This window comes from Vicugna pacos, chromosome 13 (assembly GCF_048564905.1).
Source record: "Vicugna pacos chromosome 13, VicPac4, whole genome shotgun sequence".
In the NCBI taxonomy this organism is placed as follows: Eukaryota; Metazoa; Chordata; class Mammalia; order Artiodactyla; family Camelidae; genus Vicugna; species Vicugna pacos.
This window is the reverse complement of record NC_132999.1, coordinates 29,682,049-29,703,250: the sequence shown is the minus strand read 5'-3', so window position 1 is coordinate 29,703,250 and position 21,202 is coordinate 29,682,049. Positions and strand designations below refer to the sequence as shown.

Here is a 21,202-nt window from a genome sequence, read left to right as displayed (position 1 = left end):
CTGCCAGCCTCTGCCTGGATTCCCCCTTCCTGCTCCTGAGTTTGGAAACTTGTCAGGCATAACCTGGGCAGTCACAGAGCTCATCTTGTTTGTTTCCTGTCTCTCGAGGATCACTGTCCTTCATTGCCTGAGATTCCATGTCTCGGAAATCATTGTTTCGTGTGTTTTGTGAGATTTTTTTGGTTGGTTCAGGCAGGACCGTAGTCTTGTTCTCTTTTCTCCATCTTGGCCAGAAGTGGAAATTTTTAAATTATATTTTAATCTGTAAGATCTCTCTCTCTCTGTTCTTTACTCCAACCCCTATCCCTTTGTCCCTCCTTGATAACATTAGGTTTTAGTCACATTTTTTGACAAGATAATTTTTTTTCTTACTGATTGTAATCCGATTTGGAATAAAAAGGAGATATTTTGCTAGATAACAGGATAAATATCTCCTAAACAGATTACTGTAATCTAGCAACAGCAGCCTAAGGTTTTTATGGTCTATATCAATTCAGTTATAGAAATACTTGGATATCTATTGAGCATCTCACTCAACATCATCACCTTCTCTCTCTCTAGTTTACCAGGATTTACAATCTATTGGATTTCAACACCATTTCACTGTTTCTCACTCTATTTACTTGTCTCTTTATCTGTCTTAAGATTCCATGGTTTTATCATTAAAATTACTTTTTTTAAAAACATCATTCTAGTTCATTTTTCCATTTTACCCTCTGTTGTGGTAGCCTGGCAAAATGTAAACCCTGCTTAAATCTACCTCTCTCTTTAAAAGTATTTTTTTTTTTAATTTATATACAGTAAACCCACCTTTTTTGGAGTACACTGCCAAGAGTTTTGACAAACGTAGGCAGTTATGTTACTACCACTGTCACAATCAAGATACAGAACAGTTGTATCACTCCAGAAAATTTGCTGGAGTACCTCTAATGTCTGGTACCACTGATCCTTGGTCCCTGTAGATTTTGCAGACTGTCCTATAATCGGAATTATACAGTATGTAGCCTTTTCAGTCTGGCTTTTTTACTTCTCATAATGCCCTTGGGCTTAATCCGTGTTGTTGTAAGTATTATTAGGGAAGAAATAGTCTTTTTGCTCTGTTCATCTTAGGTTCCTCGACTGGGGCCCTGTAAATTGGCCAAAGACTAATTAACAAGAGGCATATTTTGGGGTGGCATATTCTGGTACCCTTCAGTATCAATGTCATTCATTTTTGTTGCTGTGTTGTGTTCTGTTGTATGTATGAACCACAGTTTATCCATTCACCTGTTGATGGACATATGGGTTGTTTCTATTTTTTGGCAACTGTGAGTAAAGCTGCTATAAACATTCATGTATGAAATTTTGTGTGAACTTGAGTTTTCATTTCTTTTCATTTGGGAGTGGGATAGGTGAGCCATATTGTATGTTTCACATTATAAGGAACTGTGAAACTGCTTTCCAAAATGCCTACAGTATTTTGCATTTGTCAAGTACAAGAATTCTTTTTTTTTGCCAGCTGTTGTTATTTCTCCTCTTTTGTTTTTAATTTTTGCCATTCCACTAGTTTAGTGGTTTTAAATTTTGTGATTTTAATTCGTGTTTCTTTTCCTACTTAGAAAATATGGTGGTTGTTTTCTTATTGTTGACTCCTGAGAGTTTTTCATGTATTCTGAATATAAGTACTTTGGTAGATATGTAACATTTAAAAATATTTCCCCCAGTCTGTGGTTTATCTTTTCATTCTCTTAACAATGACTTTCATGGAATAAAAGTTTTTAGTTTTGTTGAAGTCCAGTTTATTAATTTTTGTGGAGCATGCTTTTTATATCTAAGAACTTATTGAATAAACTTATATCACATTTTCTCCATGTGTTCTTCTAAAAGATTTATAGTTTTATGTTTTATATTTAGGTCTGTGATTCATTTTTAGTTAATTTTTCTTTATGATTGTGAGGCATAGTTTGAGTTTTTTTTTTTTTCCCCATTTGTATGTCTAGTCATTCCAGTACCAGTTGTCAGAAAGACTATCCTTTCTTTATTTGCTTATTACCTTTGCACCTTTATCAAAAGTCAGTTGATCATACCTATGTGGATCTAATTCTCCTTTCATTCTTTTTTTTTTTTAATATGGAATGCTTCATGAATTCGCATGTTATCCTTGCGCAGGGTCCATGCTAATCTCTGTGTCGTTCCAATTTTAGTATGTGTGCTGCTGAAGCAAGCACCTCCTTTCATTCTTAACTTTCATCCAACCCTAAAAATGGGTGAAGACAAAAAGAGTAGCATAGTCATGGGTCTCATTTTAGATTCATGACCAGTACCATTAAGGAAGCTCGGAGACCAACCCGAGCAGTCCTTCCTTGTCCACGGTACATTCCTACTCTCCTTGATGAATTTTTGTGCATGACCTCTTTTTGTACGCCACCTCTCCTTTCCTCATTTTCAGCTAATGACCTAGCCCCAATTTCCCTGAATAAATAGAGGCAGTCAGAAGACAATGTTCATGCAGTTCCATCCAGTAACTTACTAGTACCTGTACGTTTTCTTTCCTGAGCTTCCAGAACACCATTCTTTCTTGGTTCTTGCCCTGCAGCCTTCTCACTTGCCACCTCCCCTTCCCATCATATTCTGCACCCCAGTAAAGGGCATTCCAAGTCTTCTGCTTGCCCAGGCAATAAATTCAGAATCACCTTTTTTTAAAAATTATTTTATTTTATTATTATATTATTATTTTGGTGGGGGAATAATTAGGTTTATTTATTTACTAATTGATTTTAATGGAGTTACTGGAGACTGAACCCAGGACCTTGTGCATGCTAAGCAGCAGAATCATCTTTTGACTTTTTTTTTTTTTCATGTCTTGCATCAAATAGTGGCAAATACTGTCATTTTTCCCTTCAAAATATATCTAGAATCTGGCAACTTCTCACCACTCTTTGAACTGTTAACATTTTGGTTCAAGTTCACAGTCTCTTGCCTGGATTGCTTTTATTATGTCTGTCTGATTTCCTTTCTTCTATTCTTGCTCCTTTACCATCTATTCTTTACAGAGAAAGTTGGAGAGATCTGTTAAAATATGTCAAAAGTAAAAGCAAAGGTCCTATGGTGGCCTACAAGACCCTGTGAAATCTAGCTGTATGCCATCACTTTGATCTCAGCTCCTACCAACATTGCTCACTTTGCTTCAGCCACACTGGTTGTAGGGGGTGGGGAGGGGGTGTGTTCTACTCTACAAGTATTCAGTGAGTGCCTAGGATGTTCCAAGCATTTGGAATATAACAAGAACAGAACAAGAGAGAGGCCCTACGCCCTTGAAGCTTATCTTAGAGGCAGGAGACAGTAATGATAAAGCAGGGTAAACATTCAAATATTTGTTTAATATTGCTATATAAAGGATAAATGAAACTTTTTGGTCTACCCCTTCTAAGACTTTACAGTCTAATTGGAGAGCTCAAATACACACAGTGGGGCTTTTACAATACATTTTCTTATTATTTAAGTAAATGAGGTGTTTCAGTTTTCACATCTTTCCATTTGTGATAATTTGATTGCCATAAATCAAATTCTGCCACTGATGAACTCTTTATTCCACTTCAATCTGCTTTTGCCCAGGACTTTAGAAATTACCAATATACATTGCCAGTAGTTCAAGGTTTGGTGGTTGATATGGAAGTTCGGAAAACCAGCATCAAAATTCCCAGCAACAGATACAATGAGGTAAGATTTACCATGAAAGCATATTTTTCATAATTGAATATCACAAACGAAGATGAAAAACACATGATTACATATAAATTTTAAATTAATTGACAGTGGAATCAGTTCATAATATTATATGACTTAGATCAATGACAGAGAATTTCATAACAGAAAGCTAAGATGTTAAATTTGTGACTGACTTAGTAATTAGTTGTGTCATTTGTTATGTTCTGGCCTTTTGATGCTATGATAATCAGTGACAGATTTGCATTTTGATTGAGGTATAAAATTTATAATTTTAGTGGTGGGATCTTCTTGTTTTTCCCTCTTGCTGTAAGTATATATCATTTTTGACTCTCCTTCATGTTTAAGCACAACTCACCTGTAAGTCCCAAAATGACTTTTAAATAAGATTTTGAAAGCGAATGATTACGTCTTGAATTCAGTTGTATTTTGTAACTAAAATGAAATTGCACATGCTATATACACATCAGTAGAATTATATAAACAATGTTCTTGCCTGTTTGCTATGTGAAGTAGTTCTTGAATTTAAAAATTTCTTAAAATCATTTCGAAAATGTCTAACAGTAATCATTGTGATTTAAAAGAAAGACTTTAAAACTGAGTTTGATATAATGTTAAAATTTGCTGTTTTATTAGGCAGGGTGTTAATTCCCCAATTATTGATTCCACTGCCTCTTGGTGTAAAGTAATTTCTTTCTTCCTCTTTTTTTCCTTTCTTCCATTTTTCCTTCTTCATTTAGCCATTTATTCACTTATTCATTTGTACATTCAATAAACATTTTGTACTTGATATACACTTAAAATCACACAAATGTTTTACTGGACTTACAAACTCAGAACTCAGTGTTATTATTTGACAATGACCTATTTGACGAAAGCCTTTAGTCCATGTCTTTCTAATGGTTTCTTTTAGAACACTAGAAAATAGTAGTTAGAATGTGTGCTTAATTTTTTCTGGGATACAGTCAGCAGTTTTTAGCTATTAGATAGTCTTTCCTTGGAATATCAAATAGGAATAGATATACTAAACTAGGTAGAGTCAGATCTTTAAAGTGAACTATTTTTATGTAATTTGTGCTCTAAATAGTCTTTTAAAAGAGACTGTACTTTGAAAACTTGACTTATTTCTCATATTTGAAGTTTTATTATCTGTTTCACAAACACCTATTAAATACATTCTGTGATAGGAAATGCAAAGATGAGTAAGACATTATGCTTACCTCTGGGAGCTTATTGTCCAGAAGTGAGATGATCACGCGTCATCCCCAAGCGGGTAACATACATTGCTATCCTTAGTGTTTGCAAGATGATGCTTTGTGTTTGGTAATTGGATTCATTTATGCATATAATCTATAAAAGCTCTAAGGCCCCGGTAATTATTTTAGTACTTGGTTTAGGACATTCATGACAACAACTGACATTCATATTATCTGTCTTTATTTGAATTCTGCTTGCTAGGTTGTGCTGGGTTAGAAATCTTTGTTCAAAAACAGTAACTGTATTTCTTGTCATTTATTACATTTCATTTTCAGTAAATCTTACCAATTGCATATCACTTATTTTTCTTATTTGATTTATCTGACTACCCTTCTAATTCAATTTTGGTTTCAAGTCTAATTTTCTCTCTCACAAACTTGAACAGTTGAATTGCGTTATAAAAATCTAAGAATTCTGCTTCACTTTTTAGTTGAAAAGGTAATTTCTTATGCATGATTTCATTTAAACACCACACTATCCCACTTTCCCCCTCATTCATTTTTCTTCATCTGTACCTTTATAGTTTTTTTATCATTTCCCTAAACTATGTTTTCTTTTGCTTATAGTCTTTGCACAAACTATTTCCTTATTATTGCACACTTCTCCTACTCTTCATCTGCATAACCTTTATTCATTTTTCAGGTTTCAGTTTAGATATCATTTTCTCAGTAGGCTTTCATTTTTTCCACATAATTATTCCAGATAGTCTTTGATTTCATTTCATTTCATTCCACAAATCCTATGTGTAATGCTCACTACATTTGTATTATTGTATTATTTATTTGTATTATTCAGTATCTATTTTCTCTACTAGACCTTTAGTTCCACGAGGGACTATGTCTGTCTTGTTTACCACTGTTATCAGTAGCCATCTACCTAGTACAGAGCAATTGCACAAGAAGTGTATATTGAATGAAGACATGAAACAGAACTAAATATAAACAATATAAAATATAAAAAATAAATAATATAAAAATAAGTAAAAGATAAAGTAATATGAAAATAAGTGCTGAAAGTTATTGGAAGTTTACTAAAGGTTCATAGAAGGGAGAGCTCTGATAAATGGAGCAGTCAGGAATGTTCCTTTATTTCTGATTGGTCCTGAATCCCTAAGAGCCACAGCAGCACATTCCATGTAGATGTTTGTAAACGTTCATGTAAATGTCAATGTTGTGTAAATGTAAATGAATGAAAGATCTGAAACAGACAGTGAGGGATATTTCGGCACTAGAAAGTGAAGGATGGAAAATAACTGGAAAGAAGAGTGTGGGAAATAACTGGTGGAAAAGGGGATAGATACCAGCTTACATAAAAGTTAGTAAAGCACCAGGAATGAGTATGTCTGCTAGGGAGGGTGAGAGGTAGCAGCCTGCCTACAGCTGACTGGGAAATAAAGTTGTGCAAAGAGACTGCTGGATTTCCAGAGGCCTTCAAAAACCAGGCAAAGGAGTCTAGACTTCAATATGATAACTTGTTAAGAGATTTTACAGGTTATAAAGCAGAAAAGTGATTTAATGAAAGTAGAATTTTAGAAAACTGCATTTTGGCAGCTATATGTAAAATGTGGAGAGAAGGGACCTCTAAGTGTTGACTGAAAAGAAAATGCACAACCTAAAAGTTGAGAATTATGCTTTATTTGGTGGCATTATTGAGAACTATTGCCCAGGATACAACCAAGAGGTGAGGAAGAAACCAGGATATATAGGAGTTTTTGCGGGGGAAGAAAATACCCTATGTAGTCAAATATCAAAAGATTACTGCTGATTACAAAAACCAGACATCTCAAGTTAATGATTTTAGAGCTTTTCTATGTATGAGAAGATGCTAGATTCAGGACTTTTTGAAATTATTCCTTGATATGCATCTTAACTATCTAGGGCTGGTATCCTGTTTTTCTCCATTCTGATTTCCCCTCAGGGTACATCATTGGTGCTGGCTGCAGTGGTTGATGGCTTGATGGTGGGCAACATTCTTCAGTTACTGAAATGGCAGGCAATATTTTTTTGTCCACCTAAGGAAAGACTTTAAGCTTAGAAGGCTAGAACAAGAGAGTATTTCAGAGAGCATGGAAATTTTAATAAATGAAGTAGTCATTGCATATAAATTTCCTGATCTCCTTCGTGAAAGCCATTCAAGATCTCTATTGGTGTAGGTAACCCTACTCATATTCTTTTTTGATGTTGTTGTTGTTTGTTTGACTGATTGATTGATTGATACTGGAGGGACTGGGGAGTGAACCCAGGACCTCATGGATGCTAATGCTCTGCCTCCCCACGACCCTACTCATGTTCTTGTAATGAGATTACTTTGACCATTGTGTTAAATAACATTTATTGATGGTTCATTATATACCAGGCACTATTCTAAGCTTATATGTATCTTCACACTATCTCTGTACAATGAGTAGGGTGAATACCTTTTTACAGACGAGAAAATTAAGGCACAGAGCTAGCAAGTGTTGGAGCTGGAATCAGACCCAGACAATCTGATTCCAGTGTCGCTACTCTTAAACACTATGCTAAACTGATTTTTATAGATATCAGTTTAACAATTACCAGTCTTATTTTAGGATCTTCACAGACAGAGGTAATCAAGTTTAAATGAGGTCATTAGGGTGAGCCCTAATCCACTATGACTGGTGACTCTATAAGAAGAGGAAATTTGGATGCAGACAAGCATAAAGAGATGCTATGAAGAGACATGGGGAGAAGATGGCTATTTGCTAGTAATGGAGAGAGGTCTGGAACAAATCTGTCCTTTTATAGCCCTTAGATGGAACAGCTCTGCTGACATCTTGATTTTGGACTTCTAGCCTCCAGAATTGTGAGACTTGAAACTGCCAGACTTGCCAACCCCATAGCCATTGCACCAGCTGTTCTAAGTGCCTGTAAGTCTCTTCCTTAGATATTACCGTGGGTTTCCCTCACTTTCAGTAAGGCTTCCCCTGACTATCCTATATTAAATGGCACCCACCAGTACTCCTGGTCTTCCTTATTGCTTTAATTTTCTGTATAGCACTTACCAATGTCTAACATTTTATGTATTTTACTTAATGTATTTTGTTTATTGTTTTTGTTGCCTCCTCCTATACACATAAGTTCCATGAGAGAAGATTTGTTTATTGACTACTGAATAAACCAAGTACTAACACAGTGCCTGGTACACATTAGATATTTATTGAGTATTTGCCAAACGAATGAGTGAAGGTTTATAGTTAATGATATGTAGACCCATAGGCCTGGAAGGTGGGTACTAGCTTCTGGACACAAGTGGACCCCAGCTAAATGGAAGGACAAATATTTATATCTTTCCTAAATATCTCCAGGAAAGGATATTGCTCTGCCTGTTCCATTATTACTCATCTCTGTGTTCCTTTCTCAGTTCTGTTTTCTCTTCCTTCACACATGCTTTTCTCTTTATCCAAAGTGTTCTTCCTCTATACCTGATTTCAAAGCCAATTCAGATGTTACACTCTTTAGGAAACTTTCCTAGGATTCTTCATTCTCCAGATAATACCACTCTTTCTTTCCTCTGTTTGCCATCTTTCTTTATTCATGTAACATGTGTAACTGATGAATATGAATCCTCTCCTGCTCTGAATTTTTGAGTTCTTTGTGGGCAGAGAGTATGTCTTTCATTCTTCGTTGTATCCTTGGTGCAGCGGTTTGCTTTGAGAGATTTTCCATGCTTCTGCAGTGGAGCTTCCTACTGAAAGTCCTTGTCAGTTGTTTGATAAGAATGGTTATAGACTTAAATCGTTAAAACTTATTTTATTAGACGCCTGATCTGTGGACCACTGCAACTACTATTGAACCAAAATTTTTTTAATTGTTCTAACAACATTTACTTTTTAGTAAAACTCCATGAGTAAGACAAATCCTCCAAATCCATGTATGATTTCCTTATTAATATACTCAGCAAATATTTACTGAATACCTGCCATGAGGAAGTCCTTACATGTTATACACAAATGGTAGCTGTTCCTCAAGGCTCTGCTTGAACTTCTCCTTTACAGATCCTTTCCACTCCAAATCAAGATAAACTGTCATTTTTAAAATGTGATCTCTTAGAGAGGAAATTGAAGGGGATGGCATATTAATTCAGAGATGGATTAGATGTTATAAATCCTCACTGGTTCCTCCAGCACAACCATTCCCAGACTGTATTCTTTTAAGTGGTCTATGTGAGTGGTTAGACACAGGAAAATAAAGCTTATGTACTGCTTCACTTGCTAAGTTAAAATGGTTCTTTCATGCTAAGACCTGTGTAGAATTTAGCTCAGTGCCTGGCTCATGGTTGGTGCTTCATATATGTTAGTTATTTTGCACCTATTATTGTGACAGAAGTTTCCCTTCATTTTATCAGTATGTCACTGTCACTAATTTGTGAGTGCGTAGGCATGGTCTGGATCCCATTATCTCATAAGATGTACTCAATTGAATTATTTGCTCCTGATTTTAAGGTTGCTTTATAATTTTATAAGCAGGGTGGAGGAGACAAGCATTCAAATTTTATTCAACAAACACTTAAGCAGTGCTTATTATGTTCTTGGTGCTGTTCTAAGGACTATATAAACATTAACTCATTTAATTCTCACAACTATATGAAATAGTTACTTTATTATCTCTGTTTATAGAGGAGGAGACTGGGACACAAAGAAATCAAGTAACTTTCCCAATGGCATATAGCTTGTTAGTAGCAAAACCAGGATTGAGATACAGACAGTCTGGCTTGAGTCCTTGCTATTAACCAAATCCAGGGCTGAATGTAGATGCCATATAAAAAATACAAAGAATGTGCTAAAGCAGTTCAAAGAAGGGAGTGGTCACATTAGTGTCTGATAAGGAATTTTAAAAGGCTACATGCCAGAATTGGTGTTTTTGCTAAGCCTTGATTTGGTGGGGTGGGGGCAGCTTTTTCAGGTTCTTGGATATGGGAGATGAAAAGGGAGGTGAAATAACAGCATGTGCTGAAGCTTAGAGACGGGAAATGGTAGCCCATCAGGACGCGGTCCTGCTTGTACGGCTACAGTAGGAAGGGAAGCCAGACAGGAGAGCTGGTTTGGCGCTAGAGCCTAGGAAGCTTGTGATTTTTAGTGGACAAGGTGGAAAAGATGTGACATGATCAGAGCTGTGCTTTGGTAAATATGGAAACATTGTGTGTGTCAATGAAAAATTAGTCAGTTGATCTAAGAAAGAAATGAAAATTTTTATTCAGGACAATAACCCAGGAACAGCAATCTCAGAAAGCTGTGAGAACTGTTCCACCCAACAGAAGTCAAATCACAGCTGTAAGGTTTTTGAGACAGGGCTGTGCATTAAATGACGTCTTATTGACAGTTTACACAATCCAAATCTATAAGAGATAGCCCCTTTACAAGATCAAGAAGGAATGTTAACTTTCAAGGTGTTGCCTTGCTGGAGCTAGGAGAATGGTGCTCCTTATGGGTGAGCAGGTGTTTCTGCTGATAGGGGAGGTTTGGTCGGTGCATAATGGAGATATACAATGCACAGTAGAAGGGAGAGGAGGCTGAAGGGCAGAGAGAATTTTTTTTATGTTTAAATTTTTCTTGTCCTGCCATGAAATAAGAATTTTATTTCACATGTGGAATGAATCAGAGCTATTAGAGACTGACTGTAGATAAAACAGCTAGACAGTTTTTGTTATGCCCAGGAAAGAGGTAATTGATCTTGAACTATGGTGAAGATAGGGATAGATCAAGAGATATTATAGAATTTGAATTGACAGAGCAGATAAATGGCACAACTAAAATGGAAAGTCAAGTATTTATATCATCATATGACAAGTGTACATTTATTTTATGTTCAGTAAATTCCTTTGAATATCTAGGAAATTCTCCTCCTAGTGTAAGTGAACATGATTTTAAGAGAAAAAAATCTCATTCATTTCTAAAGAAAGATGATGTTTTAAAAATCTCATTGGGCTTGAAATTGACACCCAGGGAAATTATTTTTATAGTGGCTAGCTAATTTATTCAGAACATCTGAGTTGAAAATATTTTTAATCTGCTCAGTGTAGACAAAATTAGAAATCATTTCAGCCTAATGATTTGGAAGAAATGATGGATATAATATTTTTTAATTGCTATGTGATTGTGTCAGTGTCTTTCATGTGTTACAAATGTAACTTACAAACAAGAACCTAAATAGTCTATCTGTTGACTTCCCTAAGTAGACATCTTCCAGCTGACTTATTCTGTTTGCAAAAGATTTATTCCAAAGCAATCTTTGGAAAACCCTGATAGAAGTGGTATGCTTTAATAAGTTAAAAAAAGTTAGTGTGAAAAGAATATTCAGTTATTGTTTGAATGCCTTTGGTGATACAGTAATGTATTAAAATATTAACTTTCAAGAGTTATAAACATAACAATGTCAAGCCAAGAGATGATGATAGTATCTTAGAATTGTATTGATACAATGCCTAGAAATAAGTTTAACCGAGGAGATAAAAGACTTGAAACCGGAAAAATACAAAACATTGTTGAAAGAACTTGAAGAAGACTTAATTAAATGGGAAGACATATCATGTTCATAGATTGGAAGACTTAATATTTTTAACATGTTAATACTGTTCATAGTGATCTACAGATCCAGTGTAAGCCCTTTCAGAATTCCAGTGACCTTTTTTTGCAGAGATGGAAAGCCAGTACTCAAATTCATTTGGAATTGCAAGGGATCCTGAAGCCAAAATAATCTTGTGAAAGAAAAAAACTGGAGCCTTCACACTCCCCAATTTCAAAACTTACTACAAGGTTACAGTAATCAAAGCAATGTGGTACTGTCCTGCAACAAAATTAAGATTACTGAAATAAATTTATACATTTATGGCCAGTTGATTTTGACAAAGGTGCCAAGATCATTCAATGGTGAAATAATAATGTTCAACAAGTGGTACTGGGACAACCGGATATCCACATGTAAAAAGAATGAAGTTGTATCCTACTTCAAACCATAAAAGAAACTCAAAATGAATCAGGGACCTAAATATAAGAGCTAAAGCCATAAAGCTCTAGGGAAAAACACATGAGGGTTGGTTTTCATGACCTTGGATTTGGCAATGGCTTTTTAGATATGACGCCAAAAGCATAAGCAACAAAAGAAAAAACAGACTGGACTTAATAAAAATGGAAACCATTTATTCATCCAAGACATTAACAGGAAAGTAAAAAGACAGCCTGTGTAATGGGAGAAATATTTGCAAGTCATATATCTGATAAGGGTCTGCTCTATAGATCTAGAATAGAAAAAGAACTCTTACAACTCAACAACAAAAGACAAATAGTCCAATTTAAAAATGAGCAAAGGACTTGAAGAGACATTTCCTCCAAAGACATACAGATGGCCAACAAGCAGTTGAAAAGATGCCTAAATCATTAGTCACTAGGGAAATGCAATCAAAATCACAGTAAGGGGCTACTTCACAGCTAATAGGATGGCCATAAAGAACAACAGCAACAACAGAAAATAACAAATGTTGACAAAGTTGCAGAGAAATCGAACGCTTATACGTTGCTGGTGGAAATTTTAAATGATTCTTACATTATGAAAAACAATTTCACAGCTCCTCAAAAAGTTAAACATAGAATTACCATATGACCCTGCAATTCCACCCATAGGTGTATAGTTCAAAGTACTGAAAACAGAAACTCATAAGAAGTACATGTACACAAATTTTCATAGTAGCACTATTCATAGTAGCCAAAAGATAGACATAGCCCAAACATTCATGGATTGATGATCAAACGAACTGTGGTTAAACAAACAGAATGAAATATTATTCAGCCATAGAAAGAAATGAAATTGATACATGCTGTACCATGGAGGAGCTCCCAAAACATAATGCTAAGTGAAAGAAGCCAGACACAGTGGTCACATATTATATAGTTCCGTTTATATGAAATATCCAGAATGCAGACAGAAGGCAGATTGGTGGTTGGAGCAAGGAATGGGGAGAAGCTGGTTAATGAGTTTGGGATTTTACTTTTGGAGTGACAGAGATGTTTTGGAACTAGATAAAAGTGGTTGAAGAACATTGTGACTGTACTAAATGACACTCAGTTGTTCATTTTACAGTGATTAATTTTGTGTCGTGTGAATTTCATCTGTGAATTTGTTTGAGTATAATCATACAGGAATATCAAAGGTATCAGAACACTCATCTGCTATTTTTCACACTCTGGTACTATAGTTTATAATGTAAGATGAAGAGGGGAGTAAAACAAAACAGAAGTTTTGAACTGGAGTTTCAAAAGATCAAAGCCATTTTAAAGGGTTGGATTAGAAACTTTTAAGAAATAGATGTGATATATTTATACAATGGAATACTACTCAGCCATAAAAACTGACAACATAATGCCATTTGCAGCAACATGGATGCTCCTGGAGAATGTCATTCTAAGTGAAGTAAGCCAAAAAGAGAAAGAAAAATACCATATGAGATCGCTCATATGTGGAATCTAAAAAACAAAAACAAACAAACAAACAAAAAGTGTAAATACAGGACAGAAATAGACTCATAGACAGAGAATACAGACTTGTGGTTGCCGGTGCGGGGGAGGGTGGGAAGGGATAGACTGGGATTTCAAAATTGTAGAATAGATAAATAAGACTATACTGTATAGCACAGGGAAATATACACAAAATGTTATGATAACTCACAGAGAAAAAAATGTGACAATGAGTGTGTATATGTCCATGAATGACTGAAAAATTGAGCTGAACACTGGAATTTGACACAACATTGTAAAATGATTATAAATCAATAAAAAATGTTAAAAAAAAAGAAATAGATGGCATGAAGGAAAAAATGGGAAATAAAAACAAGTAAATAAATTATCATTAGCCTATTCCAACCAGAAGCCAAATTTTAGCATCAGGATAATATAAGGTTGGATTTGTTTACTAGATGCAAAATGGTGGCCTGTGAGGTTTTTATCAGATTAAATTCAGAATTACCACCTTAAATTTCTTGATAAGAATAAAGCAAAATAGGGGTAAGTGATTTCATTGAAGATCTAAAACACAAGTTAGTAAAACTAAGAAACGCTGGAGTTGATACATTTGTAGAGGAAAGTCCTCTTTTATATGGATGTGGAAAAAGAAGGCAAGATACATTAAATATGGGATGTTCTTTTGACTTAGAATCTCAGTGTATATGTTCTCTGAGAATCCAGAGGGTAGAAGAAACTATTGTAATTAGCTAAATTAATTTTAGTTACTTGAGTTCAGTGCAGCAATAAAAAGACAAAAAAAATGCTAAATGTATCATATGCTTAGGTTGTAATACAAATCACCTGTAAACTATACAGAGAATTTTTGTATTTGTTGAATTTTTACTAATAATGACTGTGATGTTTCACTTTTTTTTCATTATTTGGTAGTTCCTTTGTCACTTTAATAAATAATAATATTCTGTTTTGTCTTTGAGTAGGCAAAGGAGTTGTACCACATCAGAGACACCAAAAAAAAAAGCCCTTTCTTGGCAGAGTAAGAAGGTTAGCCCTCTTCTTTGATTGCAGATGATGAAAGCCATGAACAAGTCCAATGAGCATGTCCTGGCAGGAGGTGCCTGCTTCAATGAGAAGGCAGACTCTCACCTTGTGTGTGTACAGAATGATGATGGGAACTATCAGACCCAGGCTATCAGTATTCACAATCAGCCCAGAAAGGGTGAGTATTTGAGTTGAGTTTATGAGAATGGAAGCTTATACTGCACGTGGACAGTTGGATATCACAGCCCCATAACACTGACTGTCTAGATAGGTGACCACAAACAACTTGATTAAATTAACCTTTCAGGCTTATTCTCTAGGATTATATTTACTACCGAAATAGCCAGACTTAGAGTTGTAAATGGAATCATTGTTATTGAGGGGAACATCTTGAAAATACTGCCTCAGGATATGACAGGGCCTGCATATTTGAAGGTGGGAGACTAGGCCCCATAGTGAGAATATACTTAGGTAGATTTAGAGCTTTTTGAATGACTGTGCCCAAAGAATGTTTAATTAATAGGTTGACACGATTCTAAAGGAAGTCTTCTAGGTTAGGTGATACTCAGAATGTGGTCTCATCCCTTAGGAGATTGTAGAAATGCAGAATCTACACCCCAGATATGCTAAATCAGAATTTGCATTTTAATATGATCGCGGTGTGATTCAAGTACACATTAGAATTTAAGAAGCACTGCTCAACATGCCATTTCCTAAAGTGTGTGAATCAGGTTCTGTGAGTTTTTAAAATATTCACAGAAGTAAAAATTTTGCTAATTACATTAGACTAAGAAAGTTTAAGCAGATTTCTTTACTGCAGCATTTTTCAGAGCCTGTAACAAGCTAATGTGTATTGTGATCTTCCAAAGAGAGGTTAGTGTCTAGGCCTTCTCAAATTTATTTGGCCATGAATCTTTTTTTCTGTCAGAGTATTCCTAAAACTAGCTTTCTTCAGTATGCTTTGTGAAAGACTTCTCTAGTAGACATACTGTAGGTCATTGTCTTCAGTATGTTTTTTAAGTCATTTGTGTAGTAAAGATACAAAAGCACGTGTATATTCAAATGTGATATCTCAAATAAATCAGATGATTAAATCCATTATGCTCCCTGTTAATCAAATCATATCTAGACTATTTGAGTAAGTTCTGGATATTATTGAAGTAATTAAAGATGTCCTTTGATAAAACTGATTCAAGCAAGGCCTGTGAGAGGTTTGGAAACTAGGTCAAAGGGAGACCTCTTGAATAAAGTATAAATGTTTAACCTGGAAAAGTATAGACTGAAAGAGGGTGAAAAATAGCTATCTCTATTTTTAACATTTTCTGTTATGTGGAAATAAGATGCAGCTTTTTCTCTGTAGCTACAAAAGACCAAAGCCAGCACCAGTGGGTGAAAGTTACACGGATCTAGATTTGGGCTCAATTTGAGAGCAGGCTCTGTAACACTGAGAGCTATCCAGGAATAGAATGGGTTGCCTTGTGCTGCTGTGTCCTCCCTGTCACTAGGGGCCTCTGACAAAGGCTGGATGACCTACCCATTAGAGATATTGTAGAGCCAATGGTAGGAGGTTGGAATAGCTCAGTCCAATTTAAGATGTGGAGAAATAATGACTGTAGTGAAATTTTCATAAAGTTAAGTGTAATTAAATACCCTTTCTTTTATGAAGAGGTGTTTGACTTTCAAATAGGTATTTATTTTTTTAATGGCTCCACTTGGTAAGAAAAATAGTTGGCAGCCATATCTTCATATTCAAAATATATTTGACCTAAAAAAACCAATGAATTAAATCAGGGGTCAGCATACTTTTTCTGTGAATGGCTAGCTGATGTATATTTTTAGGCTTTGCAGGCCTGTGGTCTTTATCACTAACACTCTGGCATCATACTTCAAAAACTGCCATAGACAGTATGTAAATGAATGAATGTGGCTGTGTTCAAATAAAATTTTATTTACAAAAATAGGCTGCAGGTCAAGCCTTAGTCTTGACCACTAAGGTTTCTTTGCTTCTTGATTGAAGGAAGAACAAAATCGAAGGAAGAACAAAAATGGGAGAGTGCATCTTAAAACCTCATTCCCTAAGCTATCATAAACATATGAGTTGTTGGTTACTTGTGTATTGTGGGGTATGCATTCAGTGTTTTTTGTTTTCTGTATGATGGTGGTTGGAGTCCCCGATTACCAAATATTTTATTGTTATTTTCACTCCCTCCATCACAGAGTCTTCTTCACTAAACTATTTCCATTGCTGTTTTAGTGACTGGTGCCAGTTTCTTTGTGTTCAGTGGCGCTCTGAAATCCTCTTCAGGATATCTTGCCAAGTCCAGTATTGTGGAAGGTAAAGAATGAGTTATTTACCGCATATACATTAGGTCAGTCCTAATTGTACAACTGAAAAGCAAGGGACATTAAAATAAGTCATGATACTTTTGCCATAGGTTTCTGACTCCTGTTATTTATTCAATAGCATGTCACTTCAGCTAATTAAGACTATCATAAGGGTGCTTGCCTCTCCAAAGAAGGGAGTAAGTGGTAGAGATGTCATGGAACACTGACATAAAAATCAAGAGATGGCCTTTCAGAGCTCTGGGATAAGGTACCCAAGGAGATGTAGTCTGAGTACAGATGTATCATTGGGTGTGAATCTAAATATGTAGGTGAAGTTCAGCCCACAAGAAAGCTGCAGTCACCATTTGGTGACAGAATGGGATGCATTTGTTGCTGGTTTGCTATAATTAGACATGACACACATCCCAACAAGTTAATTAAGTGAAACTTAATGAAAGGCTAATGAGCATACTATTTATTTTCTTTCTCAATTATTCTTCACTGTATTTTGATCTGGTTACTCTTGTTGCATAACAAATTAACCCAGAATTTAATGTCTTAAAACTACTAATCATGCTCACTTATTCCTCTGGGTCTGCCTGTGACAGGGCAATGCAGGGATGGCTTGACCCTGCTCAGTGTTATATGGGGCCTCATTTGGGATGACTTGAAGGCTGGTGGTTACTTGATGGCTGGGAATTAGAACTGTCTGAAGATTTGTTGACTCACATGTCTGGAGCCTGGCCTGGTATGATTTAAAAACTAGGAGTGATGACTGGAGTCTTTACACATTGGACTCCTTAGCATGGCAGCCTTGGGACAGTTGGACTTCTTGCACAGTGGCTCAGGACTCCAACCAAGCACAAGTGTTCAGCACAAGGCAGAAGCTGCATTGCTTTTTATGACCCCACCTCGAAAGTCAGTGTCACTTCCTCTGTACTCTGATGTTGGAAGTGGTCATAAGCCTGCCCAGATTCAAGAAGAGAGGAGTTAGATGCCACTTCTTGATGGGAAAATGGAAAGGTAGCATTGTAGAAAAGTATGTGAAATGGGAAATATTGTTATCACCTTTGAAAAATACTATCTGCCACATATGATGATAGGTTTTCATTTCCACAGTAGCTCACTCCAGCCCCGTAAGAGCAGTTCTTCCTGAGGGTGGATTCCAGTGTTAATTGAAATTCTTAGATTATCTTACATATGTTGATAGATAATGACTTTGATCTCCTTTACTGTAAACTTAATGAAGAGTAAAGTACGCTAATATTTCACAACTAAATTTCACAGGTCTAACTACAAAGCAGAAATATGCTATTAAGAAATTAAGAAATCTAGGAATTAAACAGTTATTTGGCATTAAGTGACTAATTAATGCCTACATGATCAAGTATTGACTACATTTGAATTGTCTTTACAAGATGATTAAATAGCACCCCTTAAATGTTGTCGAACTAATACATTGAACTGATGCAGATCCTTACAGATGCAAAGCGATGTATTTAAAAGTTACATTTATGTCTTTGGGTTAGGAATTTCTTAGGTCTTGCATTTCACTGTGTGTGTCAATAGAGCAATTGGCTGCCTATTTATGAAATTCTTATTGAAGCTCTTTAGAATTTATTTCAGCTGACAAGATTTTGTGTCAGTGAAGCAGGGTAATTGCTCAGCATGTGCCAACTTTCACTCTCAGTTTGAATGTTTGCCTTTGATTCAGGTAGGTAGCAGCCCCAGAATGGTTGCCATCTGTTGGCTGCATGGGAGCTCATGTAAAACACATGTGGTAGGTTTGCCTTATTGCTAGTCAGTAAGTCGATTTATTCCCCATCCCACTGCTGTTGTTTATTCAGTGGTTTATTTAACAAACATTTGGTGGACATTCACTGTATGCCATCATAATAATGTGAGAGGGACAGAGGTGCAAACAAATAAATATGCCTCAAGCATGATAAATGCAACAGTGGAAACGGAACAGAATGTTCTGTGAGTCCAAAAGAGGGATGTGGCCATGTGTAAGCTTTCCCTTTGAGCCATCTCAGGAGAAAGTGAAATCAACAGGCAAGTGTTTTAAGCAGAATCCATCTGGGCACTTGCTCCTCCTTAACACTTTCAATAAGTAAGAGGTTCAGCTCCAAGAACAAAACCTCTTTGTATCTGTCAGCTTTAGACAGCAGGGCAGATATTTACATTTAACCCTAGAGGGATTTGCTAGATCCCAGGTACCTGGTTTCATCTGCCCCTCTCCCTGGCTTTGTGTTGTTCCATCTGTATTGTCTTGGTTCTGGTTCTCAGATGGCGTTATGGTCCAGATCACGGCAGAGAACATGGACGCCTTGAGGCAGGCACTGCGGGAGATGAAGGACTTCACCATCACCTGTGGCAAGGCAGATGCCGAGGATCCCCAGGAGCACATCCACATCCAGTGGGTGGATGATGACAAGAATGTTAACAAAGGGTAAATGTGGAGAACTTCCCTACCTGTGGCATTCATTATGGGCTAGGCCCTAGGTTTTGTCTGTACTGGTGTTTTACAACTTTACTGACAGCCCTGCCTAAGAAGAGGGACAGCTTTGTATACATAACATGGAATTTTAAATTTCTGGTTTCTTGGCTTAATTTCTGAAGGAGTTTCTGTGCGCATGTATGAATGGAGGAGGTGGCGGAAAGAAGTTGATGAATCAGAACAATCCCTCTAAAGTTATTGAGATAATAGTAACCCCTAAGACTATGGTTTATAAAGCACTTTTTCTAATATTGTTTCATTTGATAGAACAACTAGTGTTGTTATTTCCGTATTACAGATGAGTAAATAAACACCAAAAGGCTAAAATCACTCCACAAAGCTAGGAAGTGGCAGGGCTAGGACTTAAAACCACGTCTCTGGGCTTCAGATCCTATACTCTTTCTAGCACACGGCAACTCTCGTCCAACGGTTCAGTCCAAAACCTTGGAGTCATCTCTGACACTTTTCTCTCACACCTTATACCTGATCCAGCAGTAAATCCTATTTACTTTAAAATATATCCAGAATCCTCCCTCTTCTCACTGCCTCTGCTGACATCATTTGGTCTGCGTTACTGCAGTAGCCTCCAAATTGGTTTCTTTCTTTCCAGTCTTCGCCTCCTCCGTCCCCTCAACCTAATCTATTTCCAATACAGCAGCCAGAGCAATGTCACTTCTTTGCTCAAAACCCACCACTGGCTTCCAGCATCATTCAGGGTAAAAGCCAAAGTCTTTTCCAACTTACAGGGCCTCACACAGCCTGTGCTTTCCTCCCTTACTCTCTCACTTCTCAGAAGCAACACTTGCCGTCTTGCTTAAACAGACTCTGTACTTCTGCCCTCGGACCTTTGTACTTTCTGTTTTCTTAGCTTGTACTCTGTTCCTAGATAGCTATGTGAGTTACTCCCTCACAGCCTTCAAGATTTTTCTAAAATGTCATTTTCTCATTAAGGCCTTCCCTGGCCAGCTTACGACATTATAACCCTCTCACACATTTCTTGCTTCCCCCCACCGGTACTTCCAGTCCCCCTTCCCTGCACTGTGTTTAAGAGCACTTACAACTCTCTAGCATACGATATATTTTTACTTATTTATTTTATTATATTGCTCCTGAGATGTAAGAGCAGGAGGTTTTGTCTGGTTTATATACTGCTATGTTACCAGCCCCTAAAACACTGTCTGGCACCTACTATGTTCTTTAAAAAAAATTAATTACTTGAATAGATATGTCATACTTTATTGTATTACACTTTCTCTCATCCATCCGTCAGGCAATAAATCTATGTGTGGGCTTCTGGAAATACAGAAATGAATTCCACACGGTCCTTGCCTATAGGTGGCTCAATTCCATTTTGAAGGTAGTTATAAATAAGTGCACCAAAGTATGGAAAATGCTTGTAGAAAACTGTGGGATACAGTGAGGATAAAAAAGAAATGAGGAAGCTTGGTAGAGGTGGTAGGGTGGTATTGAGGAACAACTTCATAGAGAAATGGCTGCTGCTTGGCCTGAATCTGGTAAGAGGAGTAGACACTGACCACAACCCTTGGGCAGGGCAGGCACGGCAGTCTGAGGGAAGAGCAGGAGCAAGGGCAGGTAGAGGGCATTGACAACGTGGCATACCACATTTTTTTTTAAAGGCTTTAAAACTTTTATTATTGGACAAAAAGAAGTAATTTCTAAATCAGTGACTGCATTTGCCTATTTTGCAAATAACCCTTTATCTTCCCGTACTTCCCTGGAAATTTTAATTTCAAAATCAATTTGTGTTTAGTTCTCTGTTATAGTTGGAAATGAACACATGATTATTAGGACAAAAGATCAATCATCTGAAAATCTGATGCCATAAGGTATTGGTAACTAACCAGTAGGTTGCCCCTTCCAACAAGTGCCAGTGGCAGCATCTT

At 36.5% G+C, this 21,202-nt stretch overlaps 1 protein-coding gene and 1 non-coding gene across 7 annotated transcripts in view; one reads left to right on the top strand and one right to left on the bottom strand.

Annotated features, from left to right (window-relative positions):
- Nucleotides 1-21,202, top strand: part of ZFYVE9 (zinc finger FYVE-type containing 9) — a 130,986-nt gene that overhangs the window by 104,173 nt on the left and 5,611 nt on the right. For 5 of the 6 annotated variants that reach the window (XM_072974441.1, XM_072974437.1, XM_072974439.1 and 2 more), the window contains 4 exons: nucleotides 3,595-3,699; nucleotides 14,501-14,651; nucleotides 16,728-16,808; nucleotides 19,088-19,250. In XM_072974441.1, the coding sequence (XP_072830542.1) occupies nucleotides 3,595-3,699; nucleotides 14,501-14,651; nucleotides 16,728-16,808; nucleotides 19,088-19,250 (500 nt within the window). Of the gene's footprint in view, nucleotides 1-3,594; nucleotides 3,700-7,727; nucleotides 7,850-14,500; nucleotides 14,652-16,727; nucleotides 16,809-19,087; nucleotides 19,251-21,202 lie in introns of those variants that run through there. The other variant, XR_012079106.1, reaches the window with a different exon arrangement.
- On the bottom strand, nucleotides 2,104-2,207 carry LOC116283131 (U6 spliceosomal RNA). Its single transcript, XR_004192683.1, has one exon. It is a non-coding gene; the product is annotated as a U6 spliceosomal RNA (small nuclear RNA).